The 19385-nt window shown below is 38.5% G+C and overlaps 2 protein-coding genes and 1 long non-coding RNA gene across 4 annotated transcripts in view; 2 read left to right on the top strand and 1 right to left on the bottom strand.

Annotated features, from left to right (window-relative positions):
- The window catches only part of LOC139979420 (acid-sensing ion channel 1C-like), a 38159-nt gene extending 31982 nt beyond the window's left edge, over positions 1 to 6177 (top strand). For both annotated transcript variants that reach the window (XM_071990189.1, XM_071990190.1), the window contains 4 exons: positions 471 to 527; positions 1744 to 1894; positions 2344 to 2435; positions 5464 to 6177. In XM_071990189.1, the coding sequence (XP_071846290.1) occupies positions 471 to 527; positions 1744 to 1894; positions 2344 to 2435; positions 5464 to 5669 (506 nt within the window). In that variant the 3' untranslated portion in view covers positions 5670 to 6177. The remainder of the gene's footprint in view (positions 1 to 470; positions 528 to 1743; positions 1895 to 2343; positions 2436 to 5463) is intronic.
- On the bottom strand, positions 537 to 6315 carry LOC139979424 (uncharacterized). The gene is made up of 3 exons (XR_011797152.1): positions 6176 to 6315; positions 5399 to 5652; positions 537 to 1237 (listed from the first exon to the last, which is right to left on the bottom strand). It is a non-coding gene; the product is annotated as an uncharacterized lncRNA (long non-coding RNA).
- A 2294-nt stretch (positions 6316 to 8609) lies between these two features.
- LOC139979422 (putative nuclease HARBI1) lies at positions 8610 to 10670 on the top strand. The gene is made up of 2 exons (XM_071990194.1): positions 8610 to 9491; positions 10118 to 10670. Exons 1-2 carry the CDS (start codon positions 9297 to 9299, stop codon positions 10226 to 10228), a joined length of 306 nt encoding a protein of 101 aa, XP_071846295.1. The 5' UTR covers positions 8610 to 9296; the 3' UTR covers positions 10229 to 10670.
- The last annotated feature ends 8715 nt before the right edge of the window (positions 10671 to 19385 follow it).

Here is a 19385-nt window from a genome sequence, read left to right as displayed (position 1 = left end):
ATGTTAATGTGTAATATATTACAAAACTATTGAATGCATATGTAACAGATTATGCAAATACAGGTTATGCATATTCAAGATATGTAGCAGATTACTATATGAACTATTACTCTCACGAAAAACTCATCTTTCTCCATCACATCCTTTCTACAATAAATATAATATACCGTATATCCCAAATCCAGAAAAATACCCCCCCCCCCCTTTCGTTTTTGTCTTGACAAATCTCCACTCGTGTTCCCGAAACTCCTCACCTTTTCTGATACCTCCTCACCCACCCACCCACCCACACCTCCCCTTCCCCTCACGCATTCACACTCAATTACACTCTCCACATATGCCTATATTATGTTTTTCAGTCAAGCAATCACATAATAACTGAATTTCCTTCATTACCCAACTACGGTAAACTTTCTCACTGCAGCTTCAATGTTGTTTCCTATAAGCTTTCTTTTCTTCGGTACTGACAGGTACTGAAGGACTCTGCAATTTAAGGGAAATTCTGGAATGTGTTTTCCCAGCAATAAGTAAGTTGCATTTTCTTCCAAGTTAAGCAAAATGTTGCAAGATAATGTCTTTATTAATAGTTGTAAAATAGTAATATTCTGCATATATTTAGATCGATGAAGCGTTAAAACTTAAAAGTTTAAAACCCAATACTGAATATATATGCAGTGCCCCTTGATGCATATTAAAATCTGGCGCTGTACTTGTTACGTCATTCCTTATAAACGCTCAAGATGGCGTGACGTCATGGATTGGTAAACATACAACAATGAGAATAATATGTTTATATATGTGTATGGATATACGCTTAGTCCGTTCAAAAGCTGCAGAAATCAAAGGTCTGCAGTATTACTCCTATCCTAAACAATCAGCCTTGGTAGGCACTCAACGTTCTCCAAGATTTAGGTATTGAGGTATAGCCTACCCTTGTATAATATAACACACGTAGTACACCTCAATCTATGAAAACAAGATTTTTAAACTTAATAACCTCACCAACAAAAATGTATACTTTTGAAAAGTTTTATATCTATTTTAGCAGGCTAAACTTAGGGACTAATAATATGTGTAAGTCTCGACATTTTGTCTGAGATCATGATGTTTCCCCTTGTAGGGCAATCGTAATACACTCCTCACGATCATTACACAGTCACAGTCTTGATGTAAAGGGGGCTGGGGTTGAGAGCGGATCAGTCGTTCTGTTGTTTGGTTTTTCGTGCCCAGGTTCATTCTAAAGAGGAAAGAAATGTTAAAAGTTCGTTCGTGAAACGGGACACAAAAATTCAAAACTGTAACGGTAGGAGGCTATTTACATGTTTTGTTCTCTCAAGTGACAAGCATGGTAGCCCAAGCTAACATCTAACATATTGATGGTAGGATACCTGGTAAGCATATATAATAGTGGTTAGGTTTCAACTTCTAAGCATTGTTTTCTTTCTTTTTGAGACATATGTCGCTTGTCTCATATAACACACATACACCTCAATGTGTGAAAATATAATTTCAAACTTAATAACCTCCAAAAATACAAAAAAAAAAAAAATCCTTTGAAAACTTGTATATCTATTATGGGACTCCCTCATAGTTACAGTGCATGTCACAACTTTTAGAAATCCGTGAATTTTCCATCTTTTTCTTCTTTATCCATTGCATATATTAACAGATTATATTGTTTTATTGCGTGATGATGCAATGTGAAGATTACGATCTTTGTTACTTCGGTCACTATCATATTAGATAACATCACGGATCTATGCTCATCGTGTGAGTGTCCCCTTCCTTGCAAGGAGGAGGCGTATGAGATGAAAATATCGTTCACTCTGTGGCCTTCAGATTTCGAAGCAACCTACATAGCAAATAATTTAAATAAGACAACAGATTTCTTGCGGTAAGCTTAATATATATTTGATATATCTAATTTAATACATATTTTGGATTTTTTCTATAGGGCAAGGACGAAACAAAAACTAGAAAATAAATATGAAGATCCTTAGATGATCTAAAAGCATTAAAACATTTGAAATCATCAATTATGCATAAAAGTTTACAATATTTTTATTTCATGTTTTGCCTTATAATGAAACGTTACATTGGAAACACAAACAGCTGGTTTAATATTTTACATTACGTCATGAATTAAAAAAAGAAGAAAAAAAAAGAAACATATATCATTCGTTGCCTACGAAAATGCTTAACTGACAAACTTCACTCTATGCTGTTCAGGACAATATGTATTAAATTACCCCCTCCTCTACCCCCCCCCCTCTTAAAATCGAACGCTTGACATTTTAAGTCAAATTTCTGTCTTTATTAAAATTTTCTCTTTTGATTCCTCAGATCAAATTTACTCGAATTGAACTTATTTTTCGATGTTCTTGGGATTGAAGAACTGTCGCAAACCCCGAGTTATGATTACTTCGCCCTACAGAGTAAGTTCTTCACCCACCTCCACCCCTCTCCTCTCCCGGTCCATACATAATGATTCTTTTACAATTTAAACTGACCTCCCTTTTTGTAGAACAATGGTCACAAATATCATCGGACGTTCTAGAAGATAAATCAAATGATATTAATCTTTTTACGGATTAAAATTTAAGCCATAGCGAATTGAAATTGGAGAGTAACTTTGGAACAAGTTATACTTTATGTGTGTCACTTTTCCTACACAGTTGAAATAATTGAGTCATATGTTGATTTATAAGTGTGATATTAGCGGCATACAAGTATTTCTTGGCTTTGTTTCTTTAAATTTATACCCTCATGACCAATCATACGCCATTAAAATCGTGACGTCAGTGAATCGACACAACATAGAATTCTATCAAAAGTTTAGGATCGAATGTTTTCAATCTGTACAATTTTAGAGAGTTTCCTTCAGGACTGAGAAAGTCACGAATGACAAAAGGTATGGCATGTGTGTTTTAAAGTAGGGGTGAAAGGCCCAAGGAACGGTGGGGGGGGGGTGTGGAAGGAAAGTTAAAAAATGATAGGGGACGCTACTTAAGTGAACACATGTTGGAGATGCCATCTTGTGCAAGTCTTTTAACTAACATACATGTATATTATACTTATGTGACAAGTGAACGAAATTTGAAAATCTTGAAGTTAATTTTGCTACTAGTCCATTCTTTCGTTTTAAGACAATCTATTTGAGCGTTTCCACTCATTTTATCTTTACATTATTTCTAAATAGAAATATCTCTGACTCTCATCTCGAGTCCACCTCTCAAGTAACTTAAAATCCATCACATCTTGTAACTCCATTCATCCAAAAAACCATCCACTCTACTGCCCTTCTGTATATTGAACGCCGAAACGGTCATCGGATATGCATGTGTTCAGAGAGATATACCCATGCCGTATAAGATCATGGGTCCATACTGGTTTACTCATATGTCGGTAACGTGCCTTAATGTGTAGCTGGTATGGATATGTGCCGCTGTTGTTAACGATTCATGTATTTACACAGCAACATAATGCATATATCATGTATCTTACCTTGTATACAGATCAGCATAGTATTTGTTAGTTTTTCTGTTTAGCTTTCTGCAGTTAGCGCGGGGTATGCGCAGTGTGCAATATTCAGTAACTTGGGGTTCTGCAATACGTCTTATACAAAGACGCTCTAACCTTGCTCAAGTTTGTAAATTGATACCGAGTATATATGTCCATTAACAGTAGCAACATATTTTATTTACATCAGCCATATATCAGTGAATATATATAGCGTCCGCCTGAACATGGATAGGCTTTCAGAACTTCATGCATTTTGGCGTTTCATAATTTGCTAGTGATAATTAAAGGGCTGTGTAGCGGCGCTTGCATGGCTATACATTTCCACCCTCTGGAGCCATATGCCTTCTTCATACCTTGCAACGTTCCTTTAAACGGCATGCAGGACAATGTTAATAAAGGATAGTTGAAGTTAATATTTGATATGTGCATCCATTTTGCAAATTCTGTAAACCTTAGTAATTCCAACCTCAAATATTATGAATAAAGTTTACACTTGATATGTGCATCAAAATTAGTGCAAGAACCTTATTGCTATAACAATGGTCAAATGAAAAGATGGAACAAGAAATCAAAGATTCTTTTGAGTTGCTTATTTCTGGTTAAAAACAGCTGTCATGATTCTTTTGTTCCAGTTTGTATTTTATGCTAAACAGTAAGTAGCTACGTCCATTATTTAACTGCTAAGGGCTGTGGCATTCTCTCAAAACTTAAGCATGTTTTACCCAAGAGAATTTTGCGTTCGTTATATCTTACTTTAATCGCACCACAGTTTACATACTGCATACTAGTATTGTCTGATACCAGTCACACATGCTGAAAAAAATCTTTGTTCTTCAAAAAAGAGCAAGTAGACACGTTTTATTTGTCAATTACAATGAACATAGAAGTAAACTTTTCAAAGATCTTAACATCCGCAAGCTCCCTGATTTAATAAATGTATATGTAGTCACATTTGCCTATAGAGCTATTCATGGACAGGTCCCACCTGCTTTCGACAATTTCCTTGTTCACAACCATGCCATTCACAATCAGAACACACGACACATACAAAGTTTACGCCCTAATCGCATTCACACCAATGTAGGAAAATATAGCCATCGACCAGTGGCGGAGCGTCGATATAGTCAGGGGCGGATGCCCCCCCCCCCCGACGGACTCATATGGACCGTTGGCGCCCTTTTCAGCTTTTCACTACTTATTACTTATTCGCGATTATTGACTTTTTTATTGCGCTCTCATCTACCTATTGACATTTGTCACATTTTATTGGTGTAATTTTCTGACAAAATGGCGATGACACCTATTTATTCTTCGTTTATCTGAAAATTAGCAAGGCCCGGAAAGGGTCATTTCCAGCGATCTATAGGGAGTATCTTTACTCAAAAAATTTCTGTACGCTCCGCGCCAACCTGTGGTGGCGCTCTGCTTAGATAGTGTCGAAAGCGCCCCTACAGAACATTCTCGCCCCCCTGACCAATACCCCTAGCTCCGCCACTGCCATCGACATCGTACAAGCATCAGATAGAATTCTTTGCTTCTTAATAACAGGTCACACTGCCTTTTCGAAATTCGTTTAAATACAAATTAAAGAGATTTTACTTCTACTTATACTGAGATTGAGGTTCCTCTTTCCTTCATTTCTTTTGCCTCTCTTTGTCTTAGTTCTTTTCTTCATTCTTTTTTTGTAAGTTATTTGTGTACTCTATGTAAAGGGAGTGTATCACTAGATAAGCCCACAGGGATTTCTTGATGCACTTCCTTTCACATTCCATAACTCTCTGTATTCGATACTTTTTGTTGTATACATGTTGTGAAAAAAAAAAAAACTAAAAGAAACGAAATTATTATTTCATAGCAAACCATTGTAATTCCTCACTTCGGTATTATTATTTTCCATTTGTCTTCCATTTTTATCCATCCTTGTGGTTCTTTTAATTTTAGGTGACATTGGCGCATATATGGGTCTATTCGGTGGAGCTAGCATCGTAACCATTTTCGAATTCATAGATTGTATATTGGCGACAGTATCTCGACGCCGAAGGAAAGCAATTGTCCAAGAGAATGTCGGTGACGTCATCAAGCCCCATGGTAAACATCAGGTTTCGTCGAATCGAACGGATGAGAACATTGCTATGGATGATAAATAACCCTAGAGTTCAACGGAAACATCAGCTGAGAAGTCTTAACTCCTTGCATACCATGTCCCCCCCCCCCATATCATTGACCCCTGGAGGAAAATATTTACACATTGTAATTACTTAAAATCTGTTCATTTTTGTCAATAGGGACCCTAGTATTGACAGATAGGTATTGAAATGAGGTTTTAATTTTTTTAATTTTTTTTTTATAATTAAGCTAATTAGATATGTAAATATGCAAATGAGGTTATGATACAAACAATGTACTTTTTTTGCCCATTTGAAATTATTTTGATGAAATTTGCTGGACTTTTGATAGTTTGATGAGTTCAAGACATGTTATTTCATAAGTAAAATATAATTTGATGTTTGAATGTGAGGAATATGACTGATTTTTCCCCCCTCCAAACAAACAAATGTATTCTGTAATACAATGGTAGCCACGCGTAACGGTAAGTCTATATATACCAATTGCGCTACATAAACAATACATAGTGTGCAACTATGCGGCTTACCGTATCAGAATTTCATCGTCAGAATCTTCTTCTCCAACGGCTGGATGGTCAAATTGCCCATAAAAAGAAGGTCCAACGCCTCTTAGAAGTATTTAGCCATGATAATATGTGCTAAATAGTTACCGTTTCAATTACGTGAGTGATTGCATTGACCCTAACGACGCGACGCATATCAACTGTGGCTGACTGAAATTCTATACCGTAGAAATGCTCGAGTTGAATTGCTATGGATTTCTCACAAAGTGAAGGCGCTATTGCTAAATTTTTTCTATGTAGCCCAGCGTTTCAGTGTGGCGCTTCTGGAGAGCTAAAAATCTACTCTGTAGGGTGAGGCATTCTGGAGAAATACTTCCGGAATATGTTCCGTGTTTTGGCCCTAATTTAGACCGAAAAAATGTATTTTTTGACATATTTTCTCCAAATATAGAGCCATCCCTCTACATATGCCTGTGAGGCTCCTGATTTGATTCCTTGTATGTCTTAGCTAGTTGTATGAGATAGGGGCAGTTGACTTGAAAGTTTTCACTGTTCTCAATACTTTTTTGAAAAAAAAGGTCAAAACGACCGGTTTTTTTAATGTAAACAAATCTTTGAAGACAAAAAAAAAAGAAAAAAGACCATGTGACCCCCTCGGAAAAATTTTGTTTATTGATGCAGGCTGTCTTATGTGCAAAATAAAGCTATGGGAAGCTCTCTAGTGTATTCCTATCTCGAATAATGATTCTCTAAAAACAAGGTTTTTCAATGGTCCACATTTGGACCATCAGAATGGAGGATATGTGGTTACAACCAGTTGGATAATAGGATCATTCTGGTTACACTTGTAACCAGGGTGTTGACTGGATAACATTGTTTTATTTTCATATGTCATTCCATCTCTCTTTTATAATTCTGCAGTCTTATTTCTAACTTTTTTTCATATTAACGCGTTTCTTTTTAAGTTTCTCTCATTAAACCTTGTTCTTGGTTAATTGACCTCGTCTACTTGGCCTGTTTTGTATCGTCAACCTGTCACACGAAAGGAGATTATTGGAAGGGTGACTGGGAAATAAGGAAATCATGGGATAGGAGAGTATCACGTGTAAGCACGAAAGGCAACATACAGAAACGCTGTACTCAAAGCCTTAGACTTCGTTGGTACAAATCCTTTGGCCAGCGACCGTTAGGCCATCGCTTTCCAAAAAGGCTGCTATGACTAAAATCATAGAGTCTGCACTGTTTGTCAAGGTACTGAGAATAAAATTATCAAAGGAATATGAAATTTATACTTGTTACTATATTCAATTAGTAAATGTTGATAACATTATGTAGTTAACATGTCTTTTAATGTTAAAATATGTCGTGTTTGATACAGAAATTGGTAACCACTCATACAATAGTCCATTTACCTGAAGCTTATAGGTTAGTCCATTATGTTGGTAGGGGTATGGTAAGTTGGCTTTTAATTAAAAAAAAAATAAGGAAAGGAAATATATATTTAACGAAAATAACTGCTTGCATGGCAGAAGACGTATAAGAAACATTTATATTTTATGTATTATGATATTAAGTTCTCCAAATTTGGCTACTCAAAAATGTATATACCATGCCAACCTTACTCATTACGAGTAGAACCCCTGTGACAAATTTTACGCGTTACAGGTAGGACCTTTGCAATGTCATCTGAAAATTATTCAGGTCGCACATCCGGAGTCTATGCATATCAAGTTCTTCACTATCTCCCTAATTATCTTTCGGGGAAACATTCCATACCGTAGTTTTGGTTTTATCATTCTGTCGACATACTGTACATTATTTTACGAGGAAACCGACACCTTTATCATTTTATAGCTTAAATATTCGCTAAAGCCATTTCAAGGGAGAGCATCATCTTCACAAAATGTTATTTTCATTAGCAGAGCGCATAATCGTGGCTATATTACTTCAAACCCGGAAAAGAGAAACGCATATTCAAAGACTGTACTAACTTTGAGATCTCTGAGGAGATCGTTGACGCCTACTTTCTGGAAGTAGAGAGGAATCCTGTTAACAATTTACTTAATTAAGCGGTTAATTACACCATTTGTGGGTGTGTGTTTGTTTGTGTTTTAATCGGATCTGTTTCATGTTTTGTTTTATATCTTTTGGGAAAACTTGGTATTAATTAAGGATTCTCCTGGGAGTAAATTAGCTGTAAGTTAGTTCTATATTTTCGTTTAATGAGTTCACTTTTATATCGCTCGTTGCAAGTCAGGAGAGATGAGTTAAATTATATCGTTGAAGATATAAAGTAGAGAACAGTTTTAGTGTTTGTTTTAGTCTTCTTGTGTCACTGGCATCCGCCCCCTATAGCCCCCCCCCCCCCCACCAGATCCTACAGTGAAAAATTAAACAAGTTCACATGTAACTGATACGGATCAAAGTCACCTGGGCTCTATTTCATAAAAGTTAGGAATATTCCTATGTTGAACCTAGGAATTATAATAATTGCTCCTAAGACGTGAATTGTTATAAACTTTGGGAACATTCCTATCTTCCTATTTTATAAAGAAATTTAAGAAGAATTCATTCCTATCTCTTATTACAATTATTATCATCACTATTATTATTATTATCTTTTTTAATTTTATTATTTTTATTATTATTATTATCTCTGTACTGAAATCGTTTCTAACTTTAAGAATAATCTTCAGTACACCTAACAAAGTGTCTCATATGAATTTGGCGGGAAATTTGAAGTCCAAAAAACATTGCTAGTTTTACATGTTTCGGTATGTGTGAGTTAGCTTGTATATCAAATATGTACATGGCTATTGGGCTGCCTGAGAGGGAACACCGACGTATTTTACATAGGGAGAGAATAGTTAGAGACAGAACTAACCCCACTGGATCTTTGGACTGACCAACAAGTGCATGCAAAGTATCGTGTCGGCAGACTTGTATGCCAGCTGAACATAATAGATTTGCTGCAGGAGCAACTACAGCATGCTATATAGCGAAACCAAGCACTACCACCAATCCTGCAGGTTATTATTGCATTGCGGTTCTTAGGGCATGGGTCTCTGACAGATGACCCATGCAGATGCTTAGCCCAATGGTGTTAGATTGCCAACGGCATGTCGAGCTATCAGGCGAGTGACAAATGCTCTCTGCGGACTGCAGTCGATTCATAAAATGTCCAACAACCCCTGATGGATTGCAACGAAACCAGAGGGCCTTCATGGCTGTGCGAGGATTTCCACATGTTGTAGGAGCGATAGATGGCACCCACGTTAGAGTCCATGGTGTGATTCTTGGACCTACTGAATATGTCTATGTGAATCGCAAAGGTAGGTTTATGCCTAATGTATTTCTATTTCTTCGAGTTTATCTAAACTAGTGACAGACCCACTTCTACGGTTGACCCTGGGTTACCTTTCCACTACGTTTGAACAAATTCGGCCCACTCGTTTAGGCGTTATTGACAAAATTGTACACACACAAATGACTCACACAAGCAATGACAAACACCCAGCCACACAATGACCCACACACCAACCCACACAAACACAGTTTTACCTCTCCCACAGTCATGGATTTCTGGTCACCCTAGGGTACCCCACCATGGGTGACCCTCCGAATGGTAGTTACGCAGGAAAATTAACTGTTACCATGGCAACTGTTGCCAGGAATGAAAAATCAACGATGCAATAAGTTACAAGAACAAAAAGATGAGCAGTGATTCTTATTGTTATTGTTTAAGTGGTCTCTTTCAAAATAGGTCCCACTTACTCGTCAAATTTTGTAAAAATTCAATAACTGAAACAAAAATTATTTCATGGAATATATGGTGCCCATAGGATAACAAAACTTTCATGAGCAAACTCACCAAGCACTATGCCAAATAAAATCAATAAATGTGGTGATATTGCTTGTAAAGCAATTTCCTTTGTACTGTTGTTTATTATCATTATATATGTTTACAGCATCAGTTTGCAACTAGTCTGTGATGCTAAGTATAGAATCCTCAATGTGGTGGCTGCAAGGTGGCCTGGCAGCACACACGACAGCCGCATCTTACAAGAGAGTCGTTGAATTGCAAGTAAAATTAATTGTAGCCTATCGCCCTAAGTCCTAAGCAGTGAGGCGTATTCATAAGGCTCAGTAATCGGCATGCAGGCGCGTATCCAGGGGGGGGGCGTTGGGGGCTCGCGCCCCCCGGGTAGGAAAAAGAGGAGAGAAAAAAGAAGAGAAGAAAAGAGGGGAAAAAAGAGGGGAAAAAAGAGGGGAAAAAAAGAGGAGGAGGAGAGGAAGGAAGGGAAAAAAAGAAGAAGATGGATAGAAAAAGGAGAAAAGGAGGGAGTAGAAGATAAACGCCGAGACACCGGGAAAAGAAAGAGGAACAGTGACATCATTACAGCGCTGAACCCTATTATATACACATGGCCGTGTAGCCAGTGACGGATCGAGGATTTCGGAAGGGGCGTGCGCCTCACCCTACCCCTTAACACCGACAACTCCATTTTTGACGTTTCCATTTTCCTCTCTCATTAATGTATATATATATTTATATATATATATATATATATATATATATATATATATATATATATATATATATATATATATATATATATATATATATATATATATATATATATATATATATATATATATATATATATATATATATACTGTATATGGTCTACCATAACGCGTGTGTGTGTATGGACGCATTAAGCAATTGTGCTATGAAACCAACTGTGGCTGGTCTCGAACTCGACCGAGTCGTCGGGGAACATGACGCATTTCGGGTATGAGGCGACCGCCGCCCCCCCCCCCCACGAGAATATTTTTTTTATGATATCGCTAGTAAATTCGAAATAGAAAATGTTCAGATGCAACTTACAAGGCATGCAAAGTGTCATTCCAGCGATCTGGGAGGCATTTTCGGCCAAAATTTTCTTGTACGCTTCGCGCCAACTTAGATAGTTTGCCTACAGGCTTCGCCCCTCCCTTGTTAAGCAAACAGCATATATCACATCATATCAGTGAGCATAAAAATGGCGTTCCAGGATGAACAGCCTCAAAACTGTCTATGTGTAGTCATAGACGAAGGAACCCAATTTGATTTAGGGAGCTGTAACGACTTACCCGAAAAAATACAACCAACATTTTCGCGCGCTCCGCGCGCGCGCGTTCAACATGCTAAAATCAATATCATATAAGCAAGCATCGGTTATTACATCGCATGCCATCATGTACCGTACGGTCACTGAAAGTTGAGCAGTATACCGCGGGATGCTCATATAAACAACGAATTGTCCTATGTAGATGGAGAAAAGCATGGAGGTCCAATTATGTCAAAACTCTCTTTTACATTAGTAATGGCGAATTAGTCGGCCAAGCTTAGAACTTTATTTTAATTACCAAGGAGATAATTTTTAAACTATTCATTTCCTTTAGCTACATCAATGCAATGTATTTTTCTTTCAGTATAGGTGCCCGAAAAATTCTCAGCATATTGCCCGAATTTTCAGAGAGAAATATTTCGTTAGCCCCCCCCCCCCCCGCCTCCTTGACCTATGTGTGTAGCGTTCGGTTTCGGAAATATCTGGTATTTTTTTCATTTCCTTCAACCAAGTTTTATAATAGCCGTTATAGGAGGTTTCAATATTTGTACACCAATAAATTAACTGTGTCTGAATTTTCGAAAATTTCCTGACCAACATTCTTCATCATACTTCCCTCTACTCGTGCAATTTTGACCAGTCTGTTAGGGGTTCAAGGAGGTTTTTCTATATTGGTTGTCCATAGATGAAATTTTTTTGCAACATTATGGGTATGTTTTGAAGTGAGTTTAATCACGAGAAATGTGAATTTTGAAATTCTGAACAAATATTGGGCTTAAAACCTTGAAAAGTGGGGCTGTCGGGTATTGTGGATGGGCCGCGACGTAGAATCACCTACAAAAAGCTATCCACAGGAGATGCGATGAGGTCGAACATGATGTGTGACTGGTGACAATCTTCAAAAAGGTTATGGATGGGGAAAAAAAACTATGGGGAAATACTTGGTTCTCAGGCAAAAGTGTTCATCTGGTTGGTCATTTTGAATCCCGAGAAGTGTCATTTCCGGTGATCTGGGGGGTATCAAAACCAGAAATTTTCTTGTACGCTGCGCGCCAACCGATGGTGGCGCTCCGCTTAGATAGTAATCCGCGCCCCCCGGGTTAGAAAATCCTGGATACGCCCCTGAGCATGTTCTGGGTTCGATACCCGGCTGGGTGATATTAAGTTGGGTTTTCTTATTCAAGAACAATCTACAATTTTTCCGTCTGAATTGGCTTTCTAAATTGAAAAAGATTCCAAATTTGAGTTAAAATGCTGAATTGGAAGCTACCCGACGTGTAAGTTGTAATCCATAAACCCCTGGCTGGTTTCTCCCACATTTGTGGTCGCTTAAGCGTCGTAAATATAACTGCTGATTATTATATTATTATAAATTGAATTGCAAGTGAAATTAACTGTAACCTATCGTTCTAAGTTCAATTGCAAGTGAAATTAATTGTAGCTTATCGTCTTAAGCTGGATTGCAAGTGGAATTGACTGTTCCCTTATCGTCCTAAGTTGAATTGCAAGGGGAATTTATTGTAGCCTATCGTCCTAAGTTGAATTGCAGGTGAAATTCATAGTATAGCCTATAATAAATCAGCCAAAGAGGCCGCTGAAAGTAAAGTCACTTACGTTGTTTTGATTGCCCACGTAGATAACTTACTCAGGGCCTAGTATTCCGAGCATCATACAACGATGGTATCTTCATCGCGTGTACGAAGTGTTAAATTCAACTTATATATTTCTTTCGGCCGCAAATGAGAGGTACATTAAAGGGCGTCGGTATGATCCGAAATTGAAATTTGCTAGAAGGTTGTTAAAAGTTGTTCTAGAGAGTAAAGCAGTATCTAAATTTTGCACCTGCTAAGTTATGTAATAGGCAAATGCTTTCAAAATGCCATCCTATTGTTTGCCCAACCTTTCTGTTTTGTTATGTAACTCAAGTTTATATTGAGTTAAAGAATAGTGTGTTTCTCCAGACAGTTGTGAGTTGTAGACTGTTCTTCAGAGAGAAAGGTTGAGTGAGAAATAAGTATAAGACAGAACACAACGTGGAAAAGGACTGAGAAAGGAGAAAGAGAGATGAGCAACGAAATAAAAAAGAGAAGAAGCAAATTTCCTTTTGAGTTTAATTTCATTTTGTCTGGTGAACAAAAGTACTACCTGGAAGTAGGCCCGTAGCCAGGCCTGGTATACGGGACCGCGCCTCTCCCTCCCCGTGCAGTCGATACTGACCCCCCCCCCCACATTTTGTGTCACTAGAATTGGTATAAAACCTTACGAAGTTATAGGACACGAGTATTGTATCCCTACTGCTAGTGCTGGAATGCCTTTTACCCATCTACGAACAGTCAATGGGAGGTATTTGTGTTGAGCAGTAGCCCCAAATTAAAAAATTCATTAGTTTTGACATAGAAAGGATTAAGAGACAAAAGAATGGCATCCTCAGAATGGTCAACTTTGTTTTGTAAACAATGGGTTTAATTATTATGCAAATGTAGAACCCTAAAAGTCAAGTCCATAAGATTTTTATATGTTAAGTGCTGTTATTGTTTGTCAAACACACAGTTTCCCGGAACTGCGAAACATAATTTATGGCTTCACTTAGTACATCAAAACAATACTATGGCTTTAGCAGCAATTGTATTATACTGGGAGATGACCAACATTGAATAAATCCTGCGAGATTAATTCTACGGAAACAAGGGATTCTGTAATTAGTTATCAAGACCTACCTCTTCATTACCCGCTAATTAGGCGAACGAGAAACAGTTGTTTTCTATATATATCTCGCGAATGGAGTGTGAATAGATATCACGTTCGGAAGCCTTAAACACTGCGCTGTCCCATATATCGCCTCAAAAAATCTTACGCAAATGCCGTGATTATTCAATATTGATACAGAATAAAGTTAAAAGGAATAAAGGTTAAAATACTCTAAAATGCCTCATCATTTTAAAACATTAGAACGGTTTCATTAAACATTACCTTTTATCATAACATTAGCTGATTCTTCAACAATATTATGCAAAAAATATATTTAAAAAACGGAGTTAGTATACTAACTCCGTCTTTTTATATTATTTTAAACCGTTGTAATGTTTAAAAATGATGAGAGCAGGGTTTCCCTAATTTTATCCCCCCACGAACCCCCTGTAGATGTCAGAGTTGTCCACGAACCCCACAACTTTTCGAGACACGATATGAGTCATTATTATACTATAATACGCATAACAGTGCTTCGTAAAAGATCAATTAAAGTATCACATGCATGGTACGGTACTACTATGACAACATATGCGTATGGAACGCAAAAAGAGTTTGTCTATAGGTACGACCTATGTAAATTGCTAAATTATATGACTTATCAGATGTTAGCTCAACAAAAAGTACTCTAGTTTTGACTTTCAGAAACGTCTCACGAACCCCCTGGGATGAACTCACGCACCCCCTGGGGGTTCATGCACCCCAGTTAGGGAACCCCTGTTTTAGAGTATTTTAACCTTTATTCCTTTTAACTTTATTCTGTATCAATATTGAATCATCGGCATTTGCGTAAGATTTTTTGAGGTGATAATATATGGGACAGAGCAGTGTTTAAGGCTTCCGAACGTGATAAATATTCACACACCATTCGCGAGATTGATTTATGTCATTGCATACGTCAGCAAAGATATACTTTCAACGCCTTGGAGCCGGTTTTTGTGTGTCACATGAGATATAACCTCATAGATTGTAAAGTGACTGAGGGTACAAAAACATTATAGGTTTTGTTGATGACAATCAGAGGGAAAGTCTAAGTCCTGCGTCACTGTATTAACTTATATATACATAGATGATGCAGTGGACATATGGAATGCTAAAACTTATCGGTGTTCGTGGAATTGGTATGGTGATATTACGCATTTTTGTAAGTGATAAAGAAGGTTCTCGCTCTCTCCCTCAATACAGAAACAAAATGATCAAGTCTAAAATAAAGAAAGAAACAATAAAACCTTCACTAAGGTCACCTCAAAAAAATGAATCCTCATTTTTAGTGGGGTGTCTTTGAGGCTTTTGCACTTGATTGAAGATGCTTAACGCCAACTGTTATCTTTTGCTTTAAAACTGCCTCAAAGCTCTGCATACACGTTACCGTCCTCGTTTGCTGAACCGACAGGAAGAAGAATGGAGAAGGAGAGGTGGGGGAAGGCTGTGAGGATCAGAGAGGAGGGCAAGGGTGTTAGGATCAGAGAGGAGGGGAACGGTGTTATGATCAGAGAGATGGGAAAGGGTGTAAGGATCATAGAGGAGGGGAAGGTTGTAAGGATCAGAGAGGAGGGAAGAGTGTAAGGATCAGAGAGGAGGGGAAGGTTGTTAGGATCAGAGACGAGGGGAAGGGTGAAAGGATCGGAGGGGAGTGGAAGGTTTTTAGGATCAGAGACGAGGGGAAGGTGTAAGGATCAGAGGGGAGTGGAAGGTTTTTAGGATCAGAGAGGAAGGGAAGGGTGTAAGGATCACAGAGGAGGGGAAGGGTGTGGGGATCAGAAAGGAAGGAAAAGTTGTAAGGATCAGAAAAGATGGAAGGGTGTAAGGATCAGAGAGGAGGGGAAGGGTGTGAGGATCAGAGAGGAGGGGAAAGGTGTTAGGATCAGAGAGGAGGGGAAGGTTGTAAGGATCAGAGAGGAGGGGAAGGTTGTTAGGATCAGAGACGAGGGGAATGGTGTAATGATCAGAGGGGAGTGGAAGGTTTTTAGGATCAGAGAGGAAGGGAAGGGTGTAAGGATCACAGAGGAAGGGAAGGTTGTTAGGATCAGAGAGGAGGGGAAGCGTGTAAGGATCAGAAAGGAAGGAAAAGATGTAAGGATCAGAAAAGATGGAAGGGTTTAAGGATCAGAGAGGAGGGGAAGGGTGTGAGGATCAGAGAGGAGGGAAAGGTTGTAAGGATCAGAGAAGAGGAATAAATCCTGCGAGATGAATTCTATGGAAACAAGTTGTTCGGTAATAATTTATCAAGACCTACCTCTAAATTACCCGCTAATTAGGCGAACGAGACACAGTTGTTTCTAAATAAATCTCGCGAACGGAGTGTGAATAGATATCACGTTCGGAAGCCTTAAACACTGCGCTGTTAAATATATCGCCTCAAAAATTCAAATAACATCTTACGCAAATGCAGCGATGATTCAGTATTGATACAGAATACAGTAAAAAGGAATGAAGGTTAAAATACTCTAAAATGCCTCATCATCTTTAAACATTACAACGGTTTCCTTAAATCATTTCCTTTACGTCGTAACATTATCTGATTCTTCACCAATATTACCCAAATAAAAAAACGGAGTTAGAATATATGTCATTGCATACGTCAGCTATGCTTTGTGATATGCGTCAGTACAGTCATTCGGACATGTTTTCAACGCCTTGGAGCTGTTTTTTGTGTGTCACATGAGATGTATAGATATATAGATATATAGACTGGCAGAATAAAATTATAGGCTTTGTTGATGACAATCAGAGGGAAAGTCTAAGTCCTGCGTCACTGTATTAACTTATATATACATAGATGATACAGTGGACATATGGAATGCTAAAACTTATCGATGTTCGTGGAATTGGTATGGTGATATTACGCTGTTTTGTAAGTGATAAAAAAGGTTCTCGCTCTCTCCCTCAATACAGAAACAAAATGATCAAGTCTAAAATAAAGAAAGAAACAATAAAACCTTTATTATTGTCACCTCAAAAAAGTATTCCTCATTTTTAGTGAAGTGAGGTAAGGTGAGGTGGGGTAACAATACACCGTATAGCATAATAATTTCATGTTTTATATATTTTTTATACGGTAATTCCAAACCACCGACAAACATAGGCTTACAAGATGATTACTTTATATCATAAAACTTTATTTAATTTTGTACTGTTGGGCAATACCCGTGAAACATGATCAAGTACGTTCCTATGTAGTATCGTACCGAGGTGCGTATCCAGGGGGGCGTTGGGGGCGCGCGCCCCTCGGGTAAGAAAAAGAGAAGAGAAAAAAAGAGAAGAAAAAAGGAAAAAGAGGGGAAAAAAGAGGAGGAGGAGAGGAAGGAAGGGAAAAGAAAAAGAAGAAAGAGAGAAAAAGGAGAAAAAGAGGGAGTAAAAGCAAAACGCGAAGACACCGGGAAGAGACAGAAGAACAGTGACATCATTACAGCGCTGAAGGGTAGCCAGTGACGGATCAATGATTTCGTAAAAGTGTGACTCACCCTAACCCTTACACCGACAACTCCATTTTTTGACGTTTCCATTTTCCTCTCGCACTAATGATCTATATATATATATACTATATATGGTCTATCATAACGCGTGTGTAGAATTATGCTATGAAACCAACTGTGGCTGGTCTCGAACTCGACCGTGTCGTCGGGGAACATGACGCATTTTGGAATGGGGCCGACCGCCCCCCCCCCCCCATTCAGCATTTTTTTTTAAATGATATCGCTAAGTAATTTCAAAATAGAAAGTGCTTAGGGGCAACTTACAAGGCCTGGGAAGTGTCATTTCCAGCGATCTGGGAGACATTTTCGGCCAAAATTTGCTTGTACGCTTCGCGCCAACCTATGGTGGCGCTACGCTTAGATAATTTGCCTACAGGCTTCGCCCCTCCCTTGGCAAATTCCTCGCTACGCGCCTGTTCGAATTTGTAACGCAAACAGCAGATATCACATCATATCAGTGAGTATGAAAATGGCGTTCCAGGATGAAAAGCCTCAAAACTGTCCGACTTGCCTGAAAAATAACCAAAAGTTTTCGCGCGCGTTCAACGTGTTCATGTCAATATCATATAAGCAAGCATCGGTTATTACATCGCATGCCATCATGTACCGTACGGTCCGTTAAAATTGCGCAATTTACCGCGGGATGCTAATGTAAACAACGACATGTCTCATGTAGATGTATAAAAAGCATGGAGGTCCAATTATGTCAAAACTCTCTTTTACATTAGTAATGGCGAATTAGGGCCTGCACCCCCGCCGCGCAGTGGCGGAGCGTCCATATGGTCAGGGGGCGGATGCCCCCCTGACGGACTCAAATGGACTGCTGGCGCCTTTTTCAGCTCTTTACCACTTTTTACTTATTCTAGATTATTGACTTTTTTATTGCGCTCTCATCTACTTATTGACATTTGTCACATTTTGTTGGTGTAATTTGGCGATGACACCTATTTAGTCTTCGTTTATCTGCAAATTAGCCAGGCCCGGAAAGGGTCATTTCCGGCGATCTAGGGAGTATCTTTACTCAAAAATTTTCTGTACGCTACGCGTCAACCGGTGGTGGCGCTCCGCTTAGATAGTGTCGAAAGCGCCCCTTCAGACCATTCTCGCCACTCCTGACCAATACCCCTAGCTCCGCCACTGCCGCCGCGCCTCCTACACCTATGTGTGTAGTGTTCGGTTTCGGAAATATCTGCTATTTTTTCATTTCCTTCAACCAAGTTTTATGATAGCCGTTATAACATGTTTTAATATTTCTACACCAATAAATTAACTGTGTCTGAATTTTCGAAAATTTCTGACCAACATTCTACATCACACTTCCCTCTACTCGTGCAATTTTGACCGGTCTGTTAGGGGTTGAAGGAAGTTTTTTCTATATTGGTTGTCCATAGATGAAATTTTGTACAACATTATGGGTATGTTTTTAAGTGAGTTTATTCACGAGAAATGGGAATTTTCAAATTCTGAACAAATATGGGGCTTAAAACCTTGAAAAGTGGGGCTGACGGGTATTGTGGCCGCGACGTAGAATCACCTACAAAAGCAAAGACCCACAGGAGATGCGATCAGGTCGAACATGATGTGTGCCGGGTTGACAATCTTCAAAAAGGTTATGGATGGAAAAAAAAAACTATTAGGAAATACTTGGTTCTCAGGCAAAAAGTGTACATCTGGTTGGTCATTTCAAGCCCGAGAAGTGCCGTTTCCGGTGATCTGGGGATTTCAAAACAAGAAATTTTCTTGTACGCTGCGCGCCAACCGATGGTGGCGCTCCGCTTAGATAGTAATTCGCGCCCCCCGGATTTGAAAATCCTGGATACGCGCCTGGTACCATACTAAGGTCTGAATGCATCTTTACTAAAGCTTTCTAACTTATGCATGTTGTATGATTAGTAC

This window comes from Apostichopus japonicus, chromosome 14, assembly GCF_037975245.1.
Source record: "Apostichopus japonicus isolate 1M-3 chromosome 14, ASM3797524v1, whole genome shotgun sequence".
Taxonomy (NCBI): Eukaryota; Metazoa; Echinodermata; class Holothuroidea; order Aspidochirotida; family Stichopodidae; genus Apostichopus; species Apostichopus japonicus.
Note: the sequence above shows the minus strand (reverse complement) of the source record. Positions and strands in the feature narration are given on the sequence as shown.

Excerpts from the sequence above, each read along its gene's own strand:
- LOC139979422 (XM_071990194.1), top strand. The coding sequence starts at position 9,297 with ATGCTCTCTGCGGACTGCAGTCGATTCATAAAATGTCCAACAACCCCT. Across the intron at positions 9,492-10,117 it reads TGAATCGCAAAGGTAGGTTT|AGCATCAGTTTGCAACTAGT; the intron begins ATGCCTAATGTA and ends ATATATGTTTAC.